General features: G+C 45.8%; 1 protein-coding gene across 1 annotated transcript in view; it reads right to left on the minus strand.

The window, feature by feature from the left end:
- Window positions 1-21309, minus strand: part of VGlut (Vesicular glutamate transporter) — a 216086-nt gene extending 194777 nt beyond the window's left edge. Inside the window, exon 1 of the mRNA XM_070089687.1 lies at window positions 21224-21309. Within this exon, the coding sequence (XP_069945788.1) occupies window positions 21224-21309 (86 nt within the window). The remainder of the gene's footprint in view (window positions 1-21223) is intronic.
- Between the last annotated feature and the right edge of the window lie 6003 nt (window positions 21310-27312).

Here is a 27312-nt window from a genome sequence, read left to right on the forward strand (position 1 = left end):
GTGTTCTGTTGTGTGAGTGAACACAGTCATACACTGTGTTCTGTTGTGTGAGTGAACACAGTCATACACTGTGCTCTGTTGTGTGAGTGAACACAGTCATACACTGTGTTCTGTTGTGTGAGTGAACACAGTCATACACTGTGTTCTGTTGTGTGAGTGAACACAGTCATACACTGTGTTCTGTTGTGTGAGTGAACACAGTCATACACTGTGTTCTGTTGTGTGGGTGAACACAGTCATACACTGTGCTCTGTTGTGTGAGTGAACACAGTCATACACTGTGCTCTGTTGTGTGAGTGAACACAGTCATACACTGTGCTCTGTTGTGTGAGTGAACACAGTCATACACTGTGCTCTGTTGTGTGAGTGAACACAGTCATACACTGTACTCTGTTGTGTGAGTGAACACAGTCATACACTGTGCTCTGTTGTGTGAGTGAACACAGTCATACACTCTCAGTATTCTCCCTTACTATAACCCCTTGAGTTTCTTGCTGGAAGCAATGAAAAACGTGTCTCAGACTTCGGTAGTGTCAGCCTGACCTGAGAGATTTCAGTAGTGTCAGCCTGAGTTGGGAGACTTCAGTAGTGTCAGCCTGAGCTGAGGGATCTCAGTAGTGTCAGCCTGAGCTGGGAGACTTCAGGAGTGTCAGCCTGAGCTGGGAGACTTCAGGAGTGTCAGCCTGAGCTGGGAGACTTCAGGAGTGTCAACCTGAGCTGGGAGACTTCAGGAGTGTCAGCCTGAGCTGGGAGACTTCAGGAGTGTCAGCCTGAGCTGGGAGACTTCAGGAGTGTCAGCCTGAGCTGGGAGACTTCAGGAGTATCAGCCTGAGCTGGGAGACTTCAGGAGTGTCAGCCTGAGCTGGGAGACTTCAGGAGTGTCAGCCTGAGCTGGGAGACTTCAGGAGTGTCAGCATGACCTGGGAGACTTCAGGAGTGTCAGCCTGAGCTGGGAGATTTCAGGAGTGTCAGCCTGAGCTGGGAGACTTCAGGAGTGTCAGCCTGAGCTGGGAGACTTCAGGAGTGTCAGCCTGAGCTGGGAGACTTCAGGAGTGTCAGCCTGAGCTGGGAGACTTCAGGAGTGTCAGCCTGAGCTGGGAGACTTCAGGAGTGTCAGCCTGAGCTGGGAGACTTCAGGTTTCAGCCTGAGCTGGGAGACTTCAGGAGTGTCAGCCTGAGCTGGGAGACTTCAGGAGTGTCAGCCTGAGCTGGGAGACTTCAGGAGTGTCAGCCTGAGCTGGGAGACTTCAGAAGTGTCAGCCTGAGCTGGGAGACTTCAGGAGTGTCAGCCTGAGCTGGGAGATTTCAGGAGTGTCAGCCTGAGCTGGGAGACTTCAGGAGTGTCAGCCTGAGCTGGGAGACTTCAGGAGTGTCAGCCTGAGCTGGGAGACTTCAGGAGTGTCAACCTGAGCTGCGAGACTTCAGGAGTGTCAGCCTGAGCTGGGAGACTTCAGGAGTGTCAGCCTGAGCTGGGAGACTTCAGGAGTGTCAGCCTGAGCTGGGAGACTTCAGGAGTGTCAGCCTGAGCTGGGAGATTTCAGGAGTGTGGTGAACCATGATAGTTTCAAAATCTACTTACTAGCAGAGATAGAACTGAAGTACCTCCAGTCTCATTCCAGAGTCTACCACAAAGTATGCCTGGGGTAGATAGATTCCTCACCTCCCACTGCCACCTCTCTCCCTCCCCACTACTCATAATCCTCTCTCCCCACACTCCTCACAACCCGCTTACTCCTAACACCTCTCCAAAGTCTCCTCACCACAGTCTCCCCACCACAGTCTCCTCTGCACCGTAACAATTGCAATGATCAGATTACATCTTCAAGTACCTGGTAGGGAGTGACCAGGTACCTAACAGAGTGACCAGGTACGTGGCAGGGAGTGACCAGGTACCTGATACGGAGTGACCTGGTACCTGGCATGTGTATAAAAACATCGCTACCTGCTGGAATGTGTATAGAAACTTCACGACCTGCTGAAATGTGTATAAAAACTTCGCTACCTGCTGGAATTTGTATAAAAAATTCACTACCTGCTAGAATTTGTATAAAAATTAACTGCCTGCTGGAATGTGCATAAAAACTTAACTACCTGCTGGAATGTGCATAAAAATTCACTACCTGCTGGAGTGTGCATAAAAACTTCACTACTTGCTGGAATGTGTATAAAAACTTCACTACCTGCTGGAATGCGTATATAAAAACGTCAAAACCTTCTGGAATGTGTATAAAAATTCACTACCTGCTGGAGTATGCATAAAAACTTCACTACCTGCTGAAATGTTTATAAAAACTTCATTACCTGCTGGAATATGTATAAAAACTTCACTACCTGCTGGAATGTTTATAAAAACTTCACTACCTGCTGGAATGTTTATAAAAACTTCACTACCTGCTGGAATGTTTATAAAAACTTCACTACCTGCTGGAATGTGTATAAAAACTTCACTACCTGCTGGAATGTTTATAAAAACTTCACTACCTGCTGGAATGTTTATAAAAACTTCACTACCTGCTGGAATGTTTATAAAAACTTCACTACCTGCTGGAATGTTTATAAAAACTTCACTACCTGCTGGAATGTTTATAAAAACTTCACTACCTGCTGAAATATTTATAAAAACTTCACTACCTGCTGGAATGTTTATAAAAACTTCACTACCTGCTGGAATGTTTATAAAAACATCACTACCTGCTGGAATGTTTATAAAAACGTCACTACCTGCTGGAATGTTTATATAGACTTCACTACCTGCTGGAATGTGTATAAAAACTTCAATACCTTCTGGAATGTTTATAAAAACTTAGCTACCTGCTGGAATGTTTATAAAAAGTTCACTACCTACTGGAATGTTTATTAAAACTTCACTACCTGCTGGAATGTTTATAAAAACTTCACTACCTGCTGGAATGTTTATAAAAACTTCACTACCTGCGGGAATGTTTATAAAAACTTCACTACCTGCTGGAATGTTTAGAAAAACTTCATTACCTGCTGGAATGTTTATAAAAACTACACTACCTGCTGGAATGTTTATAAAAACTTCACTACCTGCTGGAATGAGTATAAAAACTTCACTACCTGCTGGAATGTTTATAAAAACTTAGCTACCTGCTGGAATGTTTATAAAAACTTCACTACCTGCCGGAATGTTCATAAAAACTTCACTACCTGCTGGAATGTTTAGAAAAACTTCACTCCCTGCTGGAATGTTTATAAAAACTTCACTACCAACTGGAATGTTTATAAAAACTTCACTACCTGCTGGAATGTTTATAAAAACTTCACTACATTTCTGGAATGTTTATAAAAACTTCACTACCTGCTGGAATGTGTATAAAAACTTCACTACCTGCTGGAATGCTTATAAAAACTTCACTACCTGCTGGAATGTTTATAAAAACTTCACTACCTGCTGGAATGTGTATAAAAACTTCACTACCTGCTGGAATGTTTATAAAAACTTCACTACCTGCTGGAATGTTTATAAAAACTTCACTACCTGCTGGAATGTTTATAAAAACTTCACTACCTGCTGGAATGTTTATAAAAACTTCACTTCCTGCTGGAATGTGTATAAAAACTTCACTACCTGCTGGAATGTTTATAAAAACTTCACTACCTGCTGGAATGTTTATAAAAACTTCACTACCTGCTGTAATGTTTATAAAAACTTCACTACCTGCTGGAATGTTTATAAAAACTTCACTACCTGCTGGAATGTTTATCAAAACTTCACTACCTGCTGGAATGTTTATAAAAACTTCACTACCTGCTGGAATGTTTATAAAAACTTCACTACCTGCTGGAATGTTTATCAAAACTTCACGAGCTGCTGGAATGTTTATAAAAACTTCACTTCCTGCTGGAATGTTTATAAAAACTTCACTACCTGCTGAAATATTTATAAAAACTTCACTACCTGCTGGAATGTTTATAAAAACTTCACTACCTGCTGGAATGTTTATAAAAACATCACTACCTGCTGGAATGTTTATAAAAACTTCACAACCTGCTGGAATGTTTATAAAAACTTCACTACCTGCTGGAATGTTTATAAAAACTTCACTACCTCCTGGAATGTTTATAAAAACTTCACTACCTGCTGGAATGTTTATAAAAACTTCACTACCTGCTGGCATGTTTATAAAAACTTCACTACATGCTGGAATGTTTATAAAAACTTCACTACCTGCTGGAATGTTTATAAAAACTTCACTACCTGCTGGAATGTTTACAAAAACTTTAATACCTGCTGGAATGTGTATAAAAACTTCACTACCTTCTGGAATGTTTATAAAAACTTAGCTACCTGCTGGAATGTTTATAAAAACTTCACTACCTGCGGGAATGTTTATAAAAACTTCACTACCTGCTGGAATGTTTATAAAAACTTCACTTCCTGCTAGAATGTGTATAAAAACTTCACTACCTACTGGAATGTTTATAAAAACTTCACTACCTGCTGGAATGTTTATAATAACTCTTCACTACCTGCTGGAATGTTTATAAAAACTTCACCACCTGCTGGAATATTTATAAAAACTTCACTACTTGCTGAAATGTTTATAAAAACTTCACTACCTGCTGGAAAGTTTATCAAAACTTCACTACCTGCTGGAATGTTTATAAAAACTTCACTACATTTCTGGAATGTTTATAAAAAACTTCACTACCTGCTGGAATGTTTATAAAAACTTCACTACCTGCTGGAATGTGTATAAAAACTTCACTACCTGCTGGAATGAATGTGTATAAAAACTTCACTACCTGCTGGAATGTTTATAAAAACTTCACTACCTGCTGGAATTTTTATAAAAACTTCACTACCTGCTGGAATGTGTATAAAAACTTCACTACCTGCTGGAATGTTTATAAAAACTTCACTACCTGCTGGAATGTTTATAAAAACTTCACTACCTGCTGGAATGTGTATAAAAACTTCACTACCTGCTGGGATGTTTATAAAAACTTCACTACCTGCTGGAATGTTTATAAAAACTTCACTACCTGCTGGAATGTGTATAAAAACTTAACTACCTTCTGGAATGTTTATAAAAACTTAGCTACCTGCTGGAATGTTTATAAAAAGTTCACTACCTACTGGAATGTGTATAAAAACTTCACTACCTGCTGGAATGTTTATAAAAACTTCACTACCTGCTGGAATGTTTATAAAAAATTCACTATCTACTGGAATGTGTATAAAAACTTCACTACCTGCTGGAATGTTTATAAAAACTTCACTACCTGCTGGAATTTTTATAAAAACTTCACTACCTACTGGAATGTTTATAAAAACTTCACTACCTGCTGGAATGTCTTCACTACCTGCTGGAATGTCTTCACTACCTGCTGGAATGTCTTCACTACCTGCTGGAATGTCTTCACTACCTGCTGGAATGTTTATAAAAACTTCACTACCTGCTGGAATTTTTATAAAAACTTCACTACCTGCTGGAATGTTTATAAAAACTTCACTACCTGCTGGAATGTTTATAAAAACTTCACTACCTGCTGGAATGTTTATAAAAACTTCACTACCTGCTGGAATGTTTATAAAAACTTCACTACCTGCTGGAATGTTTATAAAAACTTCACTACCTGCTGGAATGTTTATAAAAACTTCACTACCTGCTGGAATGTTTATAAAAACTTCACTACATGCTGGAATGTTTATAAAAACTTCACTACCTGCTGGAATGTTTATAAAAACTTCACTACCTGCTGGAATGTTTATAAAAACTTCACTACCTGCTGGAATGTTTATAAAGACTTCACTACCTGCTGGAATGTTTATAAAAACTTCACTACCTGCTGGAATGTTTATAAAAACTTCACTACCTGCTGGAATGTTTATAAAAACTTCACTACCTGCTGGAATGTTTATAAAAACTTCGCTACCTGCTGAAAGTAACCTTGAATATGTGTCAGTAAAGTTAACCATGTTGAAAATAAAGCTTCATGAAGTATTCACATACCTATTTCCCCTTCCTCCCCATCCAGCTTCTCTTCCTCCCCATCCAGCTTCCCTTCCTCCCCATCCAGCTTCCCTTCCTCCCCACCCAGCTTCCCTTCCTCCCCATCCAGCTTCCCTTCCTCCCCATCCAGCTTCCCTTCCTCCCCATCCAGCTTCCCTTCCTCCCCATCCAGCTTCCCTTCCTCCCCATCCAGCTTCCCTTCCTCCCCATCCAGCTTCCCTTCCTCCCCATCCAGCTCCCTTCCTCCCCATCCAGCTTCCCTTCCTCCCCATCCAGCTTCCGTTCCTCCCCATCCAGCTTCCCTTCCTCCCCATCCAGCTTCCCTTCCTCCCCATCCAGCTTCCCTTCCTCCCCATCCAGCTTCCCTTCCTCCCCATCCAGCTTCCCTTCCTCCCCATCCAGCTGCCGTTCCTCCCCATCCAGCTTCCCTTCCTCCCCATCCAGCTCCCCTTCCTTCCCATCCAGCTTCCCTTCCTCCCCATCCAGCTTCCCTTCCTCCCCATCCAGCTTCCCTTCCTCCCCACCCAGCTTCCCTTCCTCGCCATCCAGCTTCCGTTCCTCCCCATCCAGCTTCCGTTCCTCCCCATCCAGCTTCCGTTCCTCCCCATCCAGCTTCCGTTCCTCCCCATCCAGCTCCCCTTCCTCCCCATCCAGCTTCCGTTCCTCCCCATCCAGCTTCTGCTTCCTCCCCGTCCAGCTCCCCTTTCTCCCCATCCAGCTTCCGTTCCTCCCCGTCCAGCTCCCCTTCCTCCCCATTCAGCTTCCCCTTCCTCCCTATCCAGCTTCCCTTCCTCCCCATCCAGCTCCCCTTCCTCCCCATCCAGCTCCATTTCCTCTCCGTCCAACTCCCCTTCCTCCCAATCCAGCTCCCCTTCCTCTCCGTCCAGCTCCCCTTCCTCCCCATCCAGCTCCCCTTCCTCCCCATCTAGCTCCCCTTCCTCCCCATCCAGGTCCCCTTCCTCCCTATCCAGCTTCCCTTGCTTCCCATCCAGGTCCCCTTCCTTCCTATCCAGGTCCCCTTCCTTCCCATCCAGGTCCCCTTCCTCCCCATCCAGGTCCCCTTCCTCCTCATCCAGGTCCCCTTCTTCCCCTTCCAGGTCCCCTTCCTCCCCATCCAGGTCCCCTTCCTTCCCATCCAGCTCCACTTACTCCCCATCCAGGTCCCCTTCCTCCCCATCCAGATCCCCTTCCTCCCCATCCAGGTCCCCTTCCTCCCCATCCAGGTTCCCTTCCTTCCCGTCAAGCTTCCCTTCCTCCCCATCCAGGTTCCCTTCCTCTCCATCTAGCTTCCCTTCCTTCCCATCCAGCTCCCCTTCCTCCCCATCCAGGTCCCCTTCCTCCCCATCCAGGTGCCCTTCCTCCCCATCCAGGTCTCCTTCCTCCCCATCCAGGTCCCCTTCCTTCCCATCCAGGTCCCCTTCCTTCCCATCCAGGTCCCCTTCCTCCCCATCCAGGTCCCCTTCAACTCTATCCAGGTCCCCTTCCTCCCCATCCAGGTCCCCTTCCTCCCCATCCAGGTTCCCTTCCTCCCCATCCAGGTCCCCTTCCTTCCCATCCAGCTCCCCTTTCTCCCCATCCAGGTCCCCTTTTTCCCCATCCAGTTCCCCTTCCTCCGCATCCAGGTCCGCTTCCTCCCCATCCAGGTCCCCTTCCTCCCCATGCAGGTTTCCTTCCTCCCCATCCAGGTCCCCTTCCTCCCTATTCTGGTCCCCTTCCTCCCCATCCAGGTCCCCTTCCTCCCCATCCAGGTCCCCTTCCTCCCCATCCAGGTCCCTTTCCTCGCCATTCAGGTCCCCTTCCTCCCCATCCAGATCCTCTTCCTCCCCATCCAGGTCCCTTTCCTCCCAATCCAGGTCCCCTTCCTTCCCATCCAGCTCCCCTTCCTCCCCATCCATGTCCTTTTCCTTCCCATGCAGGTCCCCTTCCTCCCCATTCAGGTTCCTTTCCTCCCCATCCAGGTCCCCTTCTTCCCCATCTAGGTCTTTTTCCTCCCCATCCAGGTCCCCTTCCTTCCCATCCAGCTCACCTTCCTCCCCATCCAGTTCCCCTTCCTCCCCATCCAGGTACTCTTCCTTCCCATCCAGCTCCCCTTCCTCCCCATCCAGGTCCCCTTCCTCCCCATCCATGTCCCCTTCTTTCCCATCCAACTCCCCTTCCTCCCCATCCAGGTTCCCTTCCTCCCCATCCAGCTCTCATTCCTCCCAATCCAGGTCCCCTTCCTTCCCATCCAGCTCCCCTTCCTCCCCATCCAGGACCCCTTCCTCCCCATCCATGTCCCCATCTTTCCCATCCAACTCCCCTTCCTCCCCATCCAGGTCCCCTTCCTCCCCAACCAGGTCCCCTTCCTCCCCATCCAGGTCCCCTTCCTCCCCATCCAGGTCCCCTTCCTCCCCATCCAGGTCCCCTTCCTCCCCATCCATGTCCCCTTCTTTCCCATCCAACTCCCCTTCCTCCCCATCCAGGTTCCCTTCCTCCCCATCCAGCTCTCTTTCCTCCCTATCCAGGTCCCCTTCCTTCCCATTCAGCTCCCCTTCCTACCCATCCAGGACCCCTTCCTCCCCATCCATGTCCCCATCTTTCCCATCCAACTCCCCTTCCTCCCCATCCAGGTCCCCTTCCTCCCCATCCAGGTCCCCTTCCTCCCCATCCAGGTCCCCTTCCTCCCCATCCAGGTCCCCTTCCTCCCCATCCAGGTCCCCTTCCTTCCCATCCAGGTCCCCTTCCTCATCCAATTTTCTGTCTTCTATAATTATTCACTATAATTTACCACTGAAATTCAAGTTAGATATATAAAGCTGCCAATTATCAGATATCAATTATCAGAAAGCAGAGGATGTTACTGGGTATATCTAACAACCTGCAGGCACTCTAACAACTTCCAGGTAATCTAACTACCCCCAGGTACTCTAACAACTTCCAGGTAATCTAACTACCCCCAGGTACTCTAACAACTTCCAGGTAATCTAACTACCCCCAGGTACTCTAACAACTCGCAGGTAATCTAACAACCCCCAGGTACTCTAACAACTCCCAGGTAATCTAGCAACCTCCAGTTACTCTAGGAAACCCCAGGTACTCTAACAACCGCCATGTTCTCTAACAACTACCAGATACTCTAAGAACCCCCAGGTATTCTAACAACTTCTAGGTACTCTAACACTCCCAGTTACTCTAACAACCTTCCGGTGCTCTAAGATCTCCAGGTGCTCTGATGTCTTCCCAGGTACTCGAATGTATCACCGGGTACTCAGATGCCTTCTCAGGTACTCAAAAGTGTCACCAGGTACTCTGATAATTCCCCAGGTACACGAACGGTCCAGTAAACCCTAACACTGCATCCTAAGTACCCTAACAAGCCATTAAACCTGTCAGAGTATTCCCTGGGGAGAGTCTCCTTCTCCCTCCCCAGGAGGGAGGCGTCTCCCCCAGGAGGGAGGTGGCTCCCCCAGGTGGTAGGTGGCTCCCCCAGGAGGGAGGTGCCTCTCCCAGGAGGACGGCGCCTCTCCCAAGAAGGAGGTGGGTCCCACAGGAGGGTGGTGGTACCCTAGGAGGGACATTGATCCCCAGGAGAGAAGTGGCTCCCCCAGGAGAGAGGTGGGTCCCTCAGGAGGGAGGTGGCTTTCCAGGAGGGAGACAGCACCTCCAGGAAAGAGGTAGATCCCACACGAGGGAGGTGGCTCCCCAGGGGTGTGTGGCTCCCCTCGGAGAAGTGTTCATCCTCCACTAGGTGGCTCACCAGGAGGGAGGTGGCTCCGCCAATAGAGAGGTTCCTCCCCAAGAGGGATGTAGCTCCTCCAGGTGTGAGGTAGCTACCCCAGGAGGGAAGTAGATCCCCCAGGAGTGAGGTGGCTCCCACAGGAGTTAGGTGGCTCCCCTAGCAGGGAGATGGCTCCCCAGGAGGGAGGTGGCTCCCCTTGGAGGAAGGTGGCCCTCCCAGGAGGGAGGTGGCTCCCCCAGGAGGGAAGTGGATCCCCCAGGAGGGATGTGGCTAGCCAGGAGAGAGGTGGTTCCTCCAGGAGGAAGGTGGCTGCCTTCCGAAGAGAGGTGGCTCCCCAGGAGGAAGGTGGCTCCCCTCCGAAGGGAGATGGCTCCCCAGTAGGGAGGTGGGTTACAAAGAGACTTTTTGGACCATTGACCAACCTCGTCAAGATGTTTATCTCCTTCTCCCGCTTATTCTTCTCTCTACCTTCCCTCTCAGTCATACATCTTCCCTCACAGTCTTTCCTCTCCTCTATTTTTATCAAAATTTCCCCTTCTCAATTTCCCTCTACGTATTCTCTTCCAGCTAAATTATTGCTTCCTCCATCCCCTCCTCTTCTTAACCTTTCTCATCCACACGGGCTGACAGTATTGAAGTCTGTCAGCTCTGTCTGACACTACTAAAGTTTCCCAGTTCTAACTGACAGTTTCAACACCTTGAATGAGCACCATCTTGTGTGACTGAATATAACTGCAATTACTGCTGTCATGCAGAACAGTGTAGCAGCACACTGCTGGTGTTCCCACTGTGTAACTATCATACAGAATAGTGTAGCAACACACTGCTGGTGTTCCCACTGTGTAACTATCATACAGAATAGTGTAGCAACACACTGCTGGTGTTCCCACTGTGTAACTATCATACAGAATAGTGTAGCAACACACTGCTGGTGTTCCCACTGTGTAACTATCACACAAAATAGTGTAGCAACACACTGCTGGTGTTCCCACTGTGTAACTATCATACAGAATAGTGTAGCAGCGCACTGCTGGTGTTCCCACTGTGTAACTATCATACAGAATAGTGTAGCAGTACACTGCTGGTGTTCCCACTGTGTAACTATCATACAGAATAGTGTAGCAGTACACTGCTGGTGTTCCCACTGTGTAACTATCATACAGAATAGTGTAGCAACACACTGCTGGTGTTCCCACTGTGTAACTATCATACAGAATAGTGTAGCAACACACTGCTGGTGTTCCCACTGTGTAACTATCATACAGAATAGTGTAGCAACACACTGCTGGTGTTCCCACTGTGTAACTATCATACAGAATAGTGTAGCAACACACTGCTGGTGTTCCCACTGTGTAACTATCATACAGAATAGTGTAGCAACACACTGCTGGTGTTCCCACTGTGTAACTATCATACAGAATAGTGTAGCAGCGCACTGCTGGTGTTCCCACTGTGTAACTATCATACAGAATAGTGTAGCAGTACACTGCTGGTGTTCCCACTGTGTAACTATCATACAGAATAGTGTAGCAGTACACTGCTGGTGTTCCCACTGTGTAACTATCATACAGAATAGTGTAGCAGTACACTGCTGGTGTTCCCACTGTGTAACTATCATACAGAATAGTGTAGTAGTACACTGTACTGCGTAACTATCATACAGAATAGTGTAGCAGTACACTGCTCGTGTTCCCACTGTGTAACTATCATACAGAATAGTGTAGCAGTACACTGCTGGTGTTCCCACTGTGTAACTATCATACAGAATAGTGTAGCAGTACACTGCTGGTGTTCCCACTGTGTAACTATCATACAGAATAGTGTAGCAGTACACTGCTGGTGTTCCCACTGTGTAACTATCATACAGAATAGTGTAGCAGTACACTGCTGGTGTTCCCACTGTGTAACTATCGTACAGAATAGTGTAGCAGTACACTGCTGGTGTTCCCACTGTGTAACTATCATACAGAATAGTGTAGCAGTACACTGCTGGTGTTCCCACTGTGTAACTATCATACAGAATAGTGTGCCAACACACTGCTGGTGTTCCCACTGTGTAACTATCATACAGAATAGTGCAGCAACACACTGTTGGTGTTCCCACTGTGTAACTATCATACAGAATAGTGCAGCAACACACTGTTGGTGTTCCCACTGTGTAACTATCATACAGAATAGTGCAACAACACACTGTTGGTGTTCCCACTGTGTAACTATCATACAGAATAGTGCAACAACACACTGTTGGTGTTCCCACTGTGTAACTATCATACAGAATAGTGCAGCAACACACTGTTGGTGTTCCCACTGTGTAACTATCATACAGAATAGTGCAACAACACACTGTTGGTGTTCCCACTGTGTAACTATCATACAGAATAGTGTGCCAACACACTGCTGGTGTTCCCACTGTGTAACTATCATACAGAATAGTGCAACAACACACTGTTGGTGTTCCCAAGGTTAGGGATGAAAAAAAAATATATTTTTTTCCACCTCCTTGCCTATCCTCTCTTCCTTCATGCCACCTCTTTCTCCCTCCCCTTCCCCCCCTTCCCCCTCCCTCCCCTCACCTCCTCTTCCCTGTCCCTCCCGTCTCCTCGCCAGTATTCAGCGTTACAAGCTTTTCATAATTTTACTGCCCATTTCCCCTCAAAGCACTGGTGATGGCAACTTTTCCCCTCTTAATTAGGAGTTGATAGCGGGGTGAGGGGCTGGTTGGGGAGGAGGGAGACGTAGTAAAGGAATGGTTGGAGGGGTAAGAAGGGGATAGGGATGGGCCAGTGAGAGAGAGGGAGCAAAGGATGATGGGGAAGGATGATGGGTGATGGGAAGGGGAAAGATGGGAAAGGTAGGGGAGAAAAATGAGGGGGGAGGTAAAGAGGGCGTGCCTTGTCGACCACTCTGCTCCCCCACACTCCTCCCCACTCACTCCCACACATGTCAACGAGTACCCAGCTCCAGTATGGAGCCCTCACCTGATGAAGCACGTTTATGAACTGTAAAAGTTCCAAAGGTTTGCACCTAAACAAGTCCTAGAACTGAGTAGAAGATTCTGACGAAGGACAGAAGGAGCGGGGGAGACATGATAACAACATACATAACTGGTAAGGTCGATAGGGACAGGTTGTTTCAGGGGCACAACTCGAGGACCAAGAGATGTCAGGAAATACATGTAGGTGAGTACAGAAAGGTGAGTAAACGAAGGTAAGTACAGGAAGGTGAAGGTCTACCTATCTGGCTACCTGGAGTCTACCTGGAAGGTATTCCGGGGATCAACGCCCCCGCGGCCCAGTCCACGACCAGGCCTCCCGGTGGATCAGGGACTTATCAACCAGGCTGTTACTGCTAGACGCACGTAGTCCAAAGTACGAACCACAGCCCGGCTGATCCGGCACCGACTTTAGGTATCTGTCCAGCTCCCTTTTGAAGTCAGCCAGGAGCCTATTGGCAATTCCCCTTATGCTTGGTGGGAGGCTGTTGAACAGTCTTGGGCCCCGGACACTTATGGTGTTTTCTCTTAGTGTAACAATGGCGCCCCTACTTTTAATTGGGGGTATATTGCATCGCTTGTCCAGTCTTTTACTTTCGTAGGGAGTGATTTATGTGTGAAAATCCTTCTAGGATTTTCCAAGTGTAGATTATGATATATCTCCCTCGCCTGCGTTCCAACGAGTACAAGTCAAGTGCTTCCAAGCGTTCCCAGTAGTTGAGGTGCTTGATTGAACTTACAGGTGCAGTAAAGGATCTCTGTACTCTCTCTAGATCTGCAATTTCACCTGCTTTGAATGGAGATGTTAATGTACAGCAGTATTCCAGCCTAGAGAGAACAAGTGATTTGAAAAGGATCATCATGGGCTTGGCATCTCTCGTTTTGAAAGTTCTCATTATCCATCCTATCATTTTCTTTGCACTTGTGATCGTGGCACTGTTGTGATCCTTGAAAGTGAGGTCCTCAGACATTACCACTCCCAGGTCCCTTACGTTATTTTTCCGCTCTATTGTATGGCCGGAGTCAGTAGTATACTCTGTTCTAGTGAATACATGAAGGTGAGTACATGAAGGCGAGTGTATGTAGATGAGTACAGGAAGGTGAGTGCATGAAGGTGAGTAAAAGAGTATAGGAAGGTGAGTACATTTAGCAAGTACATGAAAATGAATTCAAGAAGGTGAGTACATGTAGGTGAACCCATGAAAGTGAGTACAGGAAGGTGAGTAGATTATACATGAAGGTGAGTACATGAAGGTGAGTACAGGAAGGTGAGTACACGAATGTGACCATACGAAGGTGAGTACAGAAAGGCGAGTATATGAAGGTAGGTACATGAAGGTGTGCTCAGGAAGGTGAGGACATGAAGCAGTACATGAAGGAGTACATGAAGGCGAGTACATATAGGAGAATACAGGAAGATGAAAACAGGAAAGTGAGTACATGTAGATGAGTACATGAAGGTGAATACATGAAAGTGAGTACATGAAAATGAGTACGGGAAGGTGAATACAGGAAGGTGAGTGCAGGAAGGTGAGTACAGGAAAGTGAATACATGAAGGTGAGTACATGATTCTGAGTATATGAAGGTGAGTACAGGAAGATGAGAACAGGATTGTGAGTACGTGAAGGTGAGTACGTGAAGGTGAGTACATGAAGGTGAGTACATGAAGGTGAGTACATGAAGGTGAGTACATGAAGGTGAGTACATGAAGGTGAATACATGAAGGTGAGTACATGAAGGTGAGTACATGAAGGTGAATACAGGAACGTGAGAAAAGCAGACCTGAGAGACCAAGACAACAGCAGACCTGAGAGAGACTAAGACAACAGCAGACCTGAGAGACTAAGACAACAGCAGACCTGAGAGACCAAGACAACAGCAGACCTGAGAGAGACTAAGACAACAGCAGACCTGAGAGACTAAGACAACAGCAGACCTGAGAGACTAAGACAACAGCAGACCTGAGAGAGACTAAGACAACAGCAGGCCTGAGAGACTAAGACAACAGCAGACCTGAGAGACTAAGACAACAGCAGACCTGAGAGAGACTAAGACAACAGCAGACCTGAGAGACCAAGACAACAGCAGACGTGAGAGACTAAGACAAAAGCAGACCTGAAAGACCAAGACAACAGCAGACCTGAGAGAGACTAAGACAACAGCAGATCTGAGAGACCAAGACAACAGCAGACCTAAGAGCCTAAGACAAAAGCAGACCTGAAAGACCAAGACAACAGCAGACCTGAGAGAGACTAAGACAACAGCAGACCTGAGAGAGACTAAGACAACAGCAGACCTGAGAAACCAAGACAACAGCAGACCTGAGAGACTAAGACAAAAGCAGACCTGAAAGACCAAGACAACAGCAGACCTGAGAGACTAAGACAACAGCAGACCTGAGAGACTAAGACAACAGCAGACCTGAGAGAGACTAAGACAACAGCAGACCTGAGAGAGACTAAGACAACAGCAGACCTGAGAGACCAAGACAACAGCAGACCTAAGAGACTAAGACAAAAGCAGACCTGAGAGAGACTAAGACAACAGCAGACCTGAGAGACCAAGACAACAGCATACCTGAGAGAGACTAAGACAACAGCAGACCTAAGAGACTAAGACAAAAGCAGACCTGAGAGAGACTAAGACAACAGCAGACCTGAGAGACCAAGACAACACCATACCTGAGAGAGACTAAGACAACAGCAGACCTAAGAGACTAAGACAAAAGCAGACCTGAGAGAGACTAAGACAACAGCAGACCTGAGAGACCAAGACAACAGCATACCTGAGAGAGACTAAGACAACAGCAGACCTGAGAGAGACTAAGACAAAAGCAGACCTGAGAGAGACTAAGACAACAGCAGACCTGAGAGACCAAGACAACAGCAGACCTGAGAGAGACTAAGACAACAGCAGACCTGAGAGACCAAGACAACAGCAGACCTGAGAGACCAAGACAACAGCAGACCAGAAAGAGACCAAGACAACAACAGACCAGACAGAGACCAGATCAACAATAGACCTGGGAGAGATCAAGACATCAGCAGACCTGAGAGACAAGACAACAGCAGACCTGAGAGACCTGGAGGTTACCTGGAGGTTATTCCGGGGATCAACGCCCCCGCGGCCCGGTCCACGACCAGGCCTCCCGGTGTACCAGGGCCTGATCAACTAGGCTGTTACTGCTGGCCGCACGCAGTCCAACGTACGAGCCACAGCCCGGCTGATCCTGCACTGACTTTAGGTATCTGTCCAGCTCTCTCTTGAAGGCAGCCAGGGGCTTATTGGCAATTCCCCTAATGCTTGATGGGAGGCTGTTGAACAGTTTTGGGCCCCGGACACTTACGGTACCAATGGCGCCCCTACTTTTAATTGGGGGCATTTTGCATCGCCTGCCCAGTCTTTTACTTTCGTAGGGAGTGATTTCTGTGTGCAGATTCGGGACCATTCCTTCCAGGATTTTCCAAGTGTAGATTATGATATATCTCTCCCTCCTGCGTTCCAACGAGTACAAGTCAAGTGCTTCCAAGCGTTCCCAGTAGTTAAGGTGCTTGACAGAACTTATACGTGCAGTAAAGGATCTCTGTACACTCTCTAGATCTGTGATTTCACCTGCTTTGAATGGAGATGTTAATGTACAGCAGTATTCCAGCCTAGAGAGAACAAGTGGTTTGAAAAGGATCATCATTGGCTTGGCATCTCTCGTTTTGAAAGTTCTCATTATCCATCCTATCATTTTCTATGCACGTGCGATCGTGGCACTGTTGTAATCCTTGAAAGTGAGATCCTCAGACATTACTACTCCCAGGTCCCTTACATTATTTTTCCGCTTTATTGTATGGCCGGAGTCAGTAGTATACTCTGTTCTAGTTATTATCTCCTCCAGTTTTCCATAACGGAGTAGTTGGAATTTGTCCTCATTGAACATCATATTGTTTACCGTTGCCCACTGGAAAACTTTGAGGTTAACCGCGTCCTCAGCAGATGACAGCCTCATGCAGATCCTAGTATCATCCGCAAAGGATGATACGGTGCTGTGATGTATATATCTGTCTATGTCTGATATGAGGATGAGGAATAAGATGGGGGCGAGTACTGTGCCTTGTGGAACAGAGCTCTTCACTATGGCAGACCTGAAAGAGATCGATTAGCTGTAGAGTCTTTTAAACAGTCAGGATGAGGAGGAGGAGGATCAGGTGGAGAAGGAGGGTGAGGAGGAGAAAGAGGAGGAGGATCAGAAGGAGAAGGAGGAGGTAGATCATGAGGAGAAGGAGTATCAGGACGAGAAGGAGGATTAGGAGGAGGAAGATTAGTAAGAGGAGGAGAATCGACACAATGCATAATAACCCGCACACGGGAGAGAGAGAGAGAGAGAGAGAGAGAGAGAGAGAGAGAGAGAGAGAGAGAGAGAGAGAGAGAGAGAGAGGAACTTAAGACGAGGTTTGGGTCCGGCTCAGATCATTTACAAGTGAGGGTAACTCAAGAGGAGTGAGGAAGGGGGAAGGCTACCTGGTTCTTTATTTAAACGACGTTTCGGTCTATCCTGGACCCTAATCAAGGTGTTTCGGTCCATGTTTAATCATATCGAAACGTTTCGGTGCATCCTGGAGTGCAATCACAAGGTTACGCTTACTGAACCAGTAACAAGGCGACGGAACGTTGTGACATAATGAAGCTCTACTCAGAGTGAAACATGATCTGATAAAGCTCTACACACAGCAGTGCATCACTTGACGAAACTCTTCGCAGAAAATCGAGGCCAGATAAAGCTCTACACAGCTCTACACAGCTCTACACAGGACAAACTTTGACTTGAACAGACTTGAAGAGGCTTCAGTGGCCTTTAATAAACTTCAGTAGACGTGAACAGACTTCAGTGGCCCTTAATAGACTTCAGTAGACTTGAAGAGGCTTCAGTGGCCTTTAATAGACTTCAGTAGGCTTCGGCAAACTTTAGTTGACTTGAGTGGTCTTCAGTAGAGTCGGTAGATTTCGATAGACTTCACTAGATTCAACTCGATGTGGCAACAGTTATTGTGGGAATTTGAGGGAGAGGAGAGAGAGAGGGGAGGGAGGGGTTAGGGAGAGGGGAGGGAAAGAGATGGGGAGGGGAGGGAGAGAGAAAAGAGAAGGGAGGGAGAGGGGAGGAAAAGAGAAGGGAGAGGGGAGGGAGAGAGAATGGAGAGAGGGGAGAGAGAGGGAAGGGAGAGGGGAGGGAAAGAGAAGGGACAGGGGAGGGAGAGAGAAGGGAGAGAGGAGAGAGAGGGGAGGGAGAGGGGAGGGAGAGGGGAGGGAGAGGGGAGTTTTTTTTCCACATCATTGTTCTGGTCTTGTCAGTGTATGGACTGGTTGCCAATTAACGCAGTTGAGCAGTTGTAAGCCCCAGGCTCTCTCTCTCTCTCTCTCTCTCTCTCTCTCTTTCTCTCTCTCTCTCTCTCTCTCTCTCTCTCTCTCTCTCTCTCTCTCTCTCGAAATTATTATTCATGGACGTCGCTCTCTCCCCCTCTTTCATTTCTCATTTTTCTTTCTTTCTCATCTTCCCTAGTCCATCAGTCCTCTTTCTCTTTACTCTCTCCTTCTTTCCTTCTTTCCCTTGTCTCACCTCTCTTTCTTTCCTACCTCCTCTCCCTCCCTTCTTTTCCCCTTTCTAAACCGTTATTGCAACTTTCTCTTATCTCTTTTGTTTCACATAATCACCGATTTTTTAATCATTCTCCCCTCATCAAACCATCAATCCCTGAAATAATCAATCCAGTTCAATCACGAATCATTTTGCACAGCCAGACGGTGGACATTATACCTCAAGACGGGCCGCCACCAACAGCCTTCCTGTTGCAGCGCCTCTCTCAAGGTCACGATTCATCCAGCAGTCAGTCAGCTGGATACTTGTGGCGAGTCTTCTCATAGTCCTATGGAAGCGTTAAAACCGTAAGGGTCATATATTGTCTTACTGGCATTAAAATGAAAAGCCATCAAGCTGGGTCGAGGATCGAGTTTTATCAAAACTCACGAAATCGTAATAACACGATTGTAAACAAACCAGGGTACGGCTGGGGTTTAAACCCATGTTTGCAATCGTGTCGTTACGATTTCGTCAGTCATGATGACGACTTTGAGGAGACTTAAGCTAGAGTTCGTCACAGCCACGCTGGCGGGAGATTCACCTGCAAAATCTTGCATTTGTGGTCACAGTGGTGGCTCATGCTAAGCTCCCAATGGTGTATGAATATACCTAGTTGGATGAATCTTATTGTAGCCAGCTGGTCCAGTGGCTTACACACTGGCCTAGAGTTTTACGACTCACTCGCCATGGGTTCAATATCCACCCTTTTCCTGGTGAGTTTTATCAAAATTTGCTGCATATTATACGGCCGTCTCGTGTCAAGAAATAATTTCTCATTTCTCCTGACTAATAAAACACCACGACCACTACCAGTTCTGTGTTCGCTAAGTGCATTATGTATTTGCTCCCCCTGCACGAGATCAACCACAAACCCCATAGTCATCCTTGCCAGACCCATCTAGTGGTGGTAAACAACCCTAGATAGTTTAGTGACCATTAGGTGTACTGTAGCATTTTTACTTGATAGGAAGGAGACAGGGAGTTGATTTGATTGCCTTGACAGAAGAAACTGCTGCCTCTCTTTCTTCTCCAGTGTCCCTAGTGATGCCACTATCAACATTCAAAGACGGAGGATTAGCAGGGACACCAGGCTACCTCCAGGTATACCTGCCCTACAGCTGGACTTTATGAAATTAACTGACCATTGTACCAACCTCGGCAGTTTTAAATACGACCACTGGTACTTCCCACAATGTTCTGCGTTGACACTGGGCAGCACACACAGTGCAGTATTAACCAATATATATACGGAGTACCTGGAAAAAAAGAGGAACTCCAGTCCATCATTAAAGTACTGTAACATGACTACATTACTTAGACAACATACTCGTGCTATAGCAAAGGCATCTCCACATAAACAACCTTCTCTTACGGACCAGCGTTGTAGGACTCACCAGAGTGATGGTCACCTACCTTTTTAGAAGTCCTTCTTTGCAGATCCCAGGACATCAAAACTCTGCTCCTTAAAGCATACTATAAACCCACCAATTAAGACGATGTTGCATATTTCTACTCTCACCACGACACGATGACGAAAAGGAAAATAATTATAGGTTCATTCTGCAAACTTTAAGAATTCAAGTCTTTCTTTCCTCGTGAAGGAGTCCACCTGCCTTCTTCATATACATCCGGAGACGGAGGGTTAAGGCCTTAACGCAACACCCAGAGGTGCATGGTCTTTCCTTGCGGCAGTGCAGTCAGTAATTTGATACATGAACCAGCAAATAGCAATATCCAGGTGGCTATTGCAGCTTGCATATCCATCAAGGAACTTACTTGGAGGCGGTTCGCTACTCAACAGACTCTTACCACCGCCAAGGTCTTCATGAAACCGTGTGGTCACTGCAAAAAAAAAGTACGTAGGAGAAAAAGGTAAAAGTTCATTCATTACTATTAACGAGCACAAATTTTCTTGCAACAGGGATGACATAAGTGACGAGTGCATGATCCGCAGAGACGCGGAAGGACACCTGATGAATTGGAATGATGCACAGAAGATCATCACGGAGCCAGATCTCAGCAGATGCCGGTGTTTGAAAGCTTCTCTGATTGTCATAACAAACACAGTCACACAAAAAGTAAGAAGTATTGCCACCACATTAACACACGCATGATAACTGAGCAAGCTTCACCTCACCCACCACAAGATACAGCGACTCACCATTAAGCCATCTGCTGAAGAGGACTCCAATAGGGGGTCGAAAGATACAAATTCATCTTCCGAGTTTCCGTCTCCATGTAGGTTATTATTGAGCACTGACTAGTGTCCATTACACTTTTATTGATTATTCATTAAACCTAAACTTCAGTGCCACTCAGGTACCTTCTGACTGGTTTAGTCTACCTTTTCCTACTGGCGTGTACACTTGGAGTGTTTGTTCTGCAACTGCGTCTAGATTGTTAGCTGACAACGAGTCAACCAAGTTAACTGTAGTAGTGGTAAAAGTAGATAGTTGTATTAGACACAGCAGTGGTGCACAGTGGAGTAAGAAGAGTGGAGATAGTTGTATATAACGCCTTCCATCCACTTGCATCTCTCCAGTAAATCCCATGTCACTTTTTTTCAGTGTGGTACATTCCTCTATCCCCTTCCCCTTCGGTGAGTGGCCGGACAAAGAGGATGGAAAGGGAGAGCCTTCTGGTTTACTATCACTGCCTCATACACCTAGATGATAACTGATAGTCCTTCGTCTAGACAGCAGTAGATAGATCTCAGCAGACAGCTTGAGTGAGGAGTATCAAGTCCTCTGCTATCTATCCCACGTACTCTCTTGTAAGCTTTCACTCATATGTAACGATTACCTGCATTTATTGCCCCAGGTGACGTATACCAGGGAACCTAGCCACCATCAAACCAGGCAGATACCACCAGGCCACCTAACTACCAACAAGACAGGTACCTACTTACCCAACGTTCTTAAGGTTGTTGATCTTTGAGGCTTCTAGTTCAAATTCTTCGTACTGCACGCCGCTGCAACGACACAGAACACACATGATAGGGGATACATATAAAAATATATTACAGCGTATTATAGGGGATACATTTTTGGATAGTACATAATATTCATTTTTCGATTAATATATAAATATAGAAGACACAGAATAGGTTGAATAAGGAGAGGCAATTTGTGAGGAATGTTACCAGGGATGGATAGGAAGAGACTATCTGTGAGGAATGTTACCAGGGATGGATAGGAAGAGACTATCTGTGAGGAATGTTACCAGGGATGGATAGGAAGAGACTATCTGTGAGGAATGTTACCAGGGATGGATAAAGAGAGACAGTAGGTTAAACATCCTCCCCTCCCTTCCCCCATCTTCTAACACCTTCCCCCACACCTCCGTGTTACCCCCCCCCATCACTCAAGAGAGGCTTCTTGATGCTGATGAAAGGCTCTTGATCCAAGAATCTGAGCTTGTCCCTCACTTTCCTCGGATTGAACCTTATTATTTCCCATTCCCCATGTGCCGAATGATCCATACAGGTTTAGATGTTCCCTCCAAATATAATAATAATAACAACAATAATAATAATAATAATAATAATAATAATAATAATAATAATAATAATAATAATAATAATAATAATAATAATAATAACGACAATAATAATAACAACTCTCAGTCACACCTCCCCATCACTCTCTCTCTCTCCCCATCTCTCTCACCTCCTCCCCATTACTCTCACCCATCTCCATCACTCACCCCATCCAATCACTCACCCTCTCCCCATCACTCTCACCCCCTCCCCATTACTCTCACCTCTCTCCATCACTCACCCCATCCCCATCACTCTCACCCTCTCCCCATCACTCTTTCACCCCCTCCCCATCACTCTCTCACCCCAGTAAAAAGCACGTCCATTCACTCTACCATCACCCTTACTCACCCCTCCCATAACCTCTTCCCCCCATCCACAGTAGGCGACGTCACAGCAGTGATGGAAGGTGACATCGTGTCATCACCAATTTTTGTCTCCAGCTTCTCTCTTCCCCTCCCCTCCCCTACATCATCATCATTCTCTCTGCCCCCTCCTTTCATTAACCCCTCCCTTCCCCTCCCCTCCCATATTCTGTCTCAGTTCCCCTCCCCAAGCTTCCCTGCACTTTTCCATCTTGCAGACAACAGCTGCCCCATTCCCCACAGCTCCTTCCCGTTTCCCCCTCTGCCAACCCTCACGTAAAGCCTCGGTAATGAGGGGAAAGCTGGCTGTCAAGTGTCATACGTCAGCTGTCAAGTGTCACAAGTCAGCTGTCAGTGTCGAACGTTAGTTGTCAAATGTCATACGTCAGCTGTAAAGTGTACGTTATCTGTCAAGTGTCATATGTCGGCTGTCAGTGTTGAACGTTAGTTCTCAATTGTCAGACTTCATCTGTCAAGTACCAGCCGTCAGGTGTCAGCATCGGGTGTCACCTGTCAAGCAGCAGGAACGTATCAAGCACAAACAGCTACAGTACCACACAGTGTGGTTACCCTCTCTTATCCCCACCACACACTGTGGTTACACTCTCTTATCCCCACCACACAGTGTGGCTACCCTCTCTTGTCCCCACCACAGGTGATTCCTTCACAGGGTAGGCTGGACAGAGACTTCTTTTGGACGAAATTGTTAGGGCTTCTAGACACGATGACATAGTGATAGTGGGGAATTTTAACTTTAGTCAAATTGACTGGACTTCTTTGACCGGTAATCTGGAGTCCAGTGACTTTCTGGAAGTCGTTCAGGACTGTTTTCTGAAACAGTGTGTAACAGAGCCTACCAGAGGTAGGCTTGACCTAGTCTTGTAAAATAAAGAAACACTCATAAATAATCTGGAGATCACTGAAGAGCTTGGCGCAAGTGATCACAAATCCATTACTTTTAATATTACCTGGGAGTACGAGAATAAGAATAAAACAGTAAAAGTGCCCGATTTCCGTTCCGCCGATTATAATGGACTTAGGGAACACCTGTCTAATCTCGACTGGGGTAATCTAGCTAATGATTTTATTGACAATGATCGTACTCGCGATAACGAAGGGGTCTGCGTTTATGATTTTTTTCTTAATAATGTACAGCGTGCACAGAGTATATATATTCACCAGAGAGATATTAGGTCAACGAAGAATGACCCTAGATGAATTAATAATAGACTACAACACCTACTGGGAGAGAAAAAGAGGAATTTATAGGCACATCAAAAGAGGAGAGGTTAACCTTATGCTCATTTTAAGAGGACTAAAAAATGGGATTAGAAAGGCTAAACGCGACTATGAAATGAGATTTGCTAATTAATCAAAGACTATTCCAAAAGGGTTCTTTCAAGTGTATAAGACAAAAGTCAGGGAAAAAGTGGGACCGCTAAGAATTGGGAATGGAGATCTGACTGAAAATGAGCAGGAAATGTATTCTCTATTTAATGGTTATTTCTTGTCAGTCTTTACACAGGAAGATATAAATGATAACCCAGAAACTGACAATTATTAAGATCCTGAAGAAAATCAATTAAGGAATATTACTGTCACGAGGGACTTGGTTATCAAACAGGTAGATAAACTGAAGCAAAATAAGTTCCCGGGCCCTGATTAATTATTTTCAAGAGTGCTTAAGGGATATAAGTTGGAACTTAGCCGTTAACGAGCGTGTTTAATGCGTCCATCCAATATGGTGTTGTGCCAGAGATGTGGAAGATGGCTAATGTTATTCCTATCTTTAAATCAGGGGATAAGTCCATTCCATCAAATTACCGCCCAATAACCCTTACGTCTATAGTAGGCAAATTATCAGAGTCAATTATAGCTGACATTATTAGAAGTCACCTTGAAGAGCATAATTTGATTAATGAATCTCATCATGGGTTCATGACAGGTCGTTCCTGCCTGACAAATTTACTGACGTTCTTCAATAAAACATTTGAGGCAGAAGACAGTGATAAAGAATATGATATTGTTTATTTGGATTTCAGTAAAGCCTCTGATAGAGTACCTCACAAAAGAATCTTAAGAAAAGTGGCAGCTCATGGTATAGGAGATGAGATTCTAGCATGGATATAGGCATGGTTTACTTGGAGTATACCTGGAGAGGGTTTCGGGGGTCAACGCCCCCGCGGCTCGGTCTGAGACCAGGCCTCGTGGTGGCCGCACGCAAACTGACGTACGAACCACAGCCCAGCTGGTCAGGTACTGACTTTAGGTGCCTGTCCAGTGCCTTCTTAAAGACAGCCAGGGGTCTATTGACAATCCCCCTTATGTATGCTGGGAGGCTTACCAGTAGAAAGCAGAGAGTTTCCATTAATGGGGTCAAATATGAATGGGAACTGGTCACTAGTGGCGTTCCACAAGGATAAGTTTTAGGCCCACTGTTGTTCATAATTTACATTAACGACCTCGATGAAGGAATTACAAGTGACATGAGCAAATTTGCGGATGATTCAAAAACAGGCCGAATGATTGAGTCTGAGGAGGAGGAGGATACCAATGAACTCTAGGAGAATTTGGACAAATTAATGTCTTGGTCTGAAAAATGGCAGATGAAGTTCAACGTGGACAAGTGTAAGGTCCTAGTCCTTGGGAATGAGAATAACGCTCGAAGTTGTAAACTAGGTGAAGCAGAGCTTGATCACACAGTGTGAAAAGGACTTGGCAGTCATGGTATGCTGAAACCTAAAGCCAAGACAACAGTGCCTAAGTGTGCCCAATAAGGCTAACAGACTACTAGGATTTATTTCAAGAAGGGTAAGTAACAGGAGTCCAAAAGTTATTTTACAGCTCTATACATCACTAGGATCCTCTATTGACAACGTTTCGCCCACACAGTGAGCTTTATCAAGTCACAAACAGATTTACCTGGGTGAAAGGTACGTGAGTATTTATAGGATGGAGTCAGGGGGAGAATGCTGGGTAGGTTGGATCTGATAAGGACCTGCACGGGACTGACGGGTGAGTATGCAGTTATGTGAGATAACGATGAAGAAGTTTCTTGGCAAGGGGTTCCGTTATATTATAGAAGTCATTGTTTTGGTTGAAGTTGTTGGATATGCAGATTCCAGGATTCTGTGGTATTGAGTGTTGTCTTCTCTGGCGATAAATCTTGCGTTTCTGTAGTTGATTAAATGGTTGTGAATTTCGGTGTTGAACACAGGCATTCCTTAAATCGTCAGATCTGCCTGCGTACTGGTGTCCTGAAATACGTGTTTGGAGGTTTCTGGATGTTTCGCCCACGTATAATTTGCTGCAGTCATTACAAGGGATTATGTATACCCCTGCAGAGGATGGAAGCTTGCCCTGTCTATTACTGGTAATGTCCTTGATGGTGGTGGATGTGGAGGTAGATACTTGGAATGAGGCATAGGAAAAGATGTTGGAAACGTGTATGACAATGGAGTTGGTGGGGAGGACTATGTATCTCCTCTCGGCAGTGTCTTCTCTGGGTGTGTTAAAGATGTTATATGCCCGGCGTCTGCAGTCTCTGATGAAGTGACGAGGATAGTGAAGTTTATATAATATTTCTTCAATTAGAGAGCATTCTTCCTCAAGGAATTCATTGCTATAGATTCGGAGTGAACGCAGGAAAGAGCTTAGTTTTGGTGTCGTGATGAGAGTAGAAGTGGAGAAGATCTTGTTCGTTGGTAGGTGTTTGATAGACTTTCAAACGAAGTTCATGGTCAGGGCTCGACCTGGTAGAGCTTGTATTGAAGAGCTTGATCGTTAAAGCGTCTGGGAGTCAGGATGAGAATGTCGTCAACATAACGAAGCCAGGTGACAGAAGAGGGAATAATAGTGTATAATCGCTCGGCTTCCAGATGTTCCATGTATAGGTTCGCCAGGACGGCACTAAGTGGTGAATCCATGGGTAGTCCAAAAGTCTCCTGAAAGAGGTGATTTTCGAAAGAGAAACACGTAAAGCCAACACATAGTTCAACAAGGTCGATAAAATCGCTGGTTGAAATAGGAAGGTCAAGTGAATAGTCAGTTTTCCTGAGCAAGAGATCGTTGGCTTGTGTAGTAGGTACTTTGGTGAATAGGGAAGTAACGTCAAGGCTGGAGAGTTTCTTGTTGCTGATGTTGAGAACATCACCCGAGTGTTTGAGATGTGCTGGACTGATTGTGCCCAAGAGTTTAGAGAGGTGTTTAGCGAGAATCCCAGAGAGTTGGTGGGGAGCACTGCTTATTCCCGAGGATATGGGCCTCAATGGGATGCCTGGCTTGTCACTAATTTTACCTATTCGGCACGACAAATATATATATATACTAAAATATACAATAATGAACTAGCATTTTTTTTATTTACAGAAAAAGATTTTTTAATAAATATAAAAAAAAAACAGAAGTATGATATTTAAAACTCCTGGATGGATATTTTGAATTCAGTATTTTCATGACTTTTTCAAGTTATTTTTTCTTTCTTTTTATGTGTCTGTTTTTCAGCTTTTTTTTTTTTTTTAGTCAGAGCATGAATAACAGACACGTGTGTGTGTACTCACCTAATTGTGGTTGAAGGGTTCTATTCATAGCTCCTGGCCCCGCTTCTTCACTGCTCGCTACTAGGTGACTCTTTCCCTGTTCCATGAGGATTTTTCATACCTCTTCTTAAAACTATGTATGGTTTCTGCCTCCACTACGTCACTTTCCAGGCTATTCTACTTCCTGACAACTCTGTGAGTGCAGAAATACTTCCTAACATCCCTATTATTCATCTGAGTCTTCAACTTCCAATTGTGACCCCTTGTTTTTGTGTCCCATCTCTGGAACATCCTGTCTCCGTCCACCCTGTCAATTTCTCGCAATATTTTATATGTCGGAATCATGTCTACCCTAATCCTCCTGTCCTCCAGTGTCGTCAGGCCGATTTCCCTTAACCTTTCTTCGTAGGGCATTTCCCTTAGCTCTGGGACTAGTCTTGTTGCAAAGCTTTGCACTTTCTCTAATTTCTTGGACTGCTTGACCAAGTGTGGGTTCCAAACTGGTGCTGCATGCTTCAATATGGGCCTGAAGTACACGGTATACAGAGTCTTGAAC

This window comes from Cherax quadricarinatus, chromosome 2 (genome assembly GCF_038502225.1).
Source record: "Cherax quadricarinatus isolate ZL_2023a chromosome 2, ASM3850222v1, whole genome shotgun sequence".
NCBI classification, from domain to species: Eukaryota; Metazoa; Arthropoda; class Malacostraca; order Decapoda; family Parastacidae; genus Cherax; species Cherax quadricarinatus.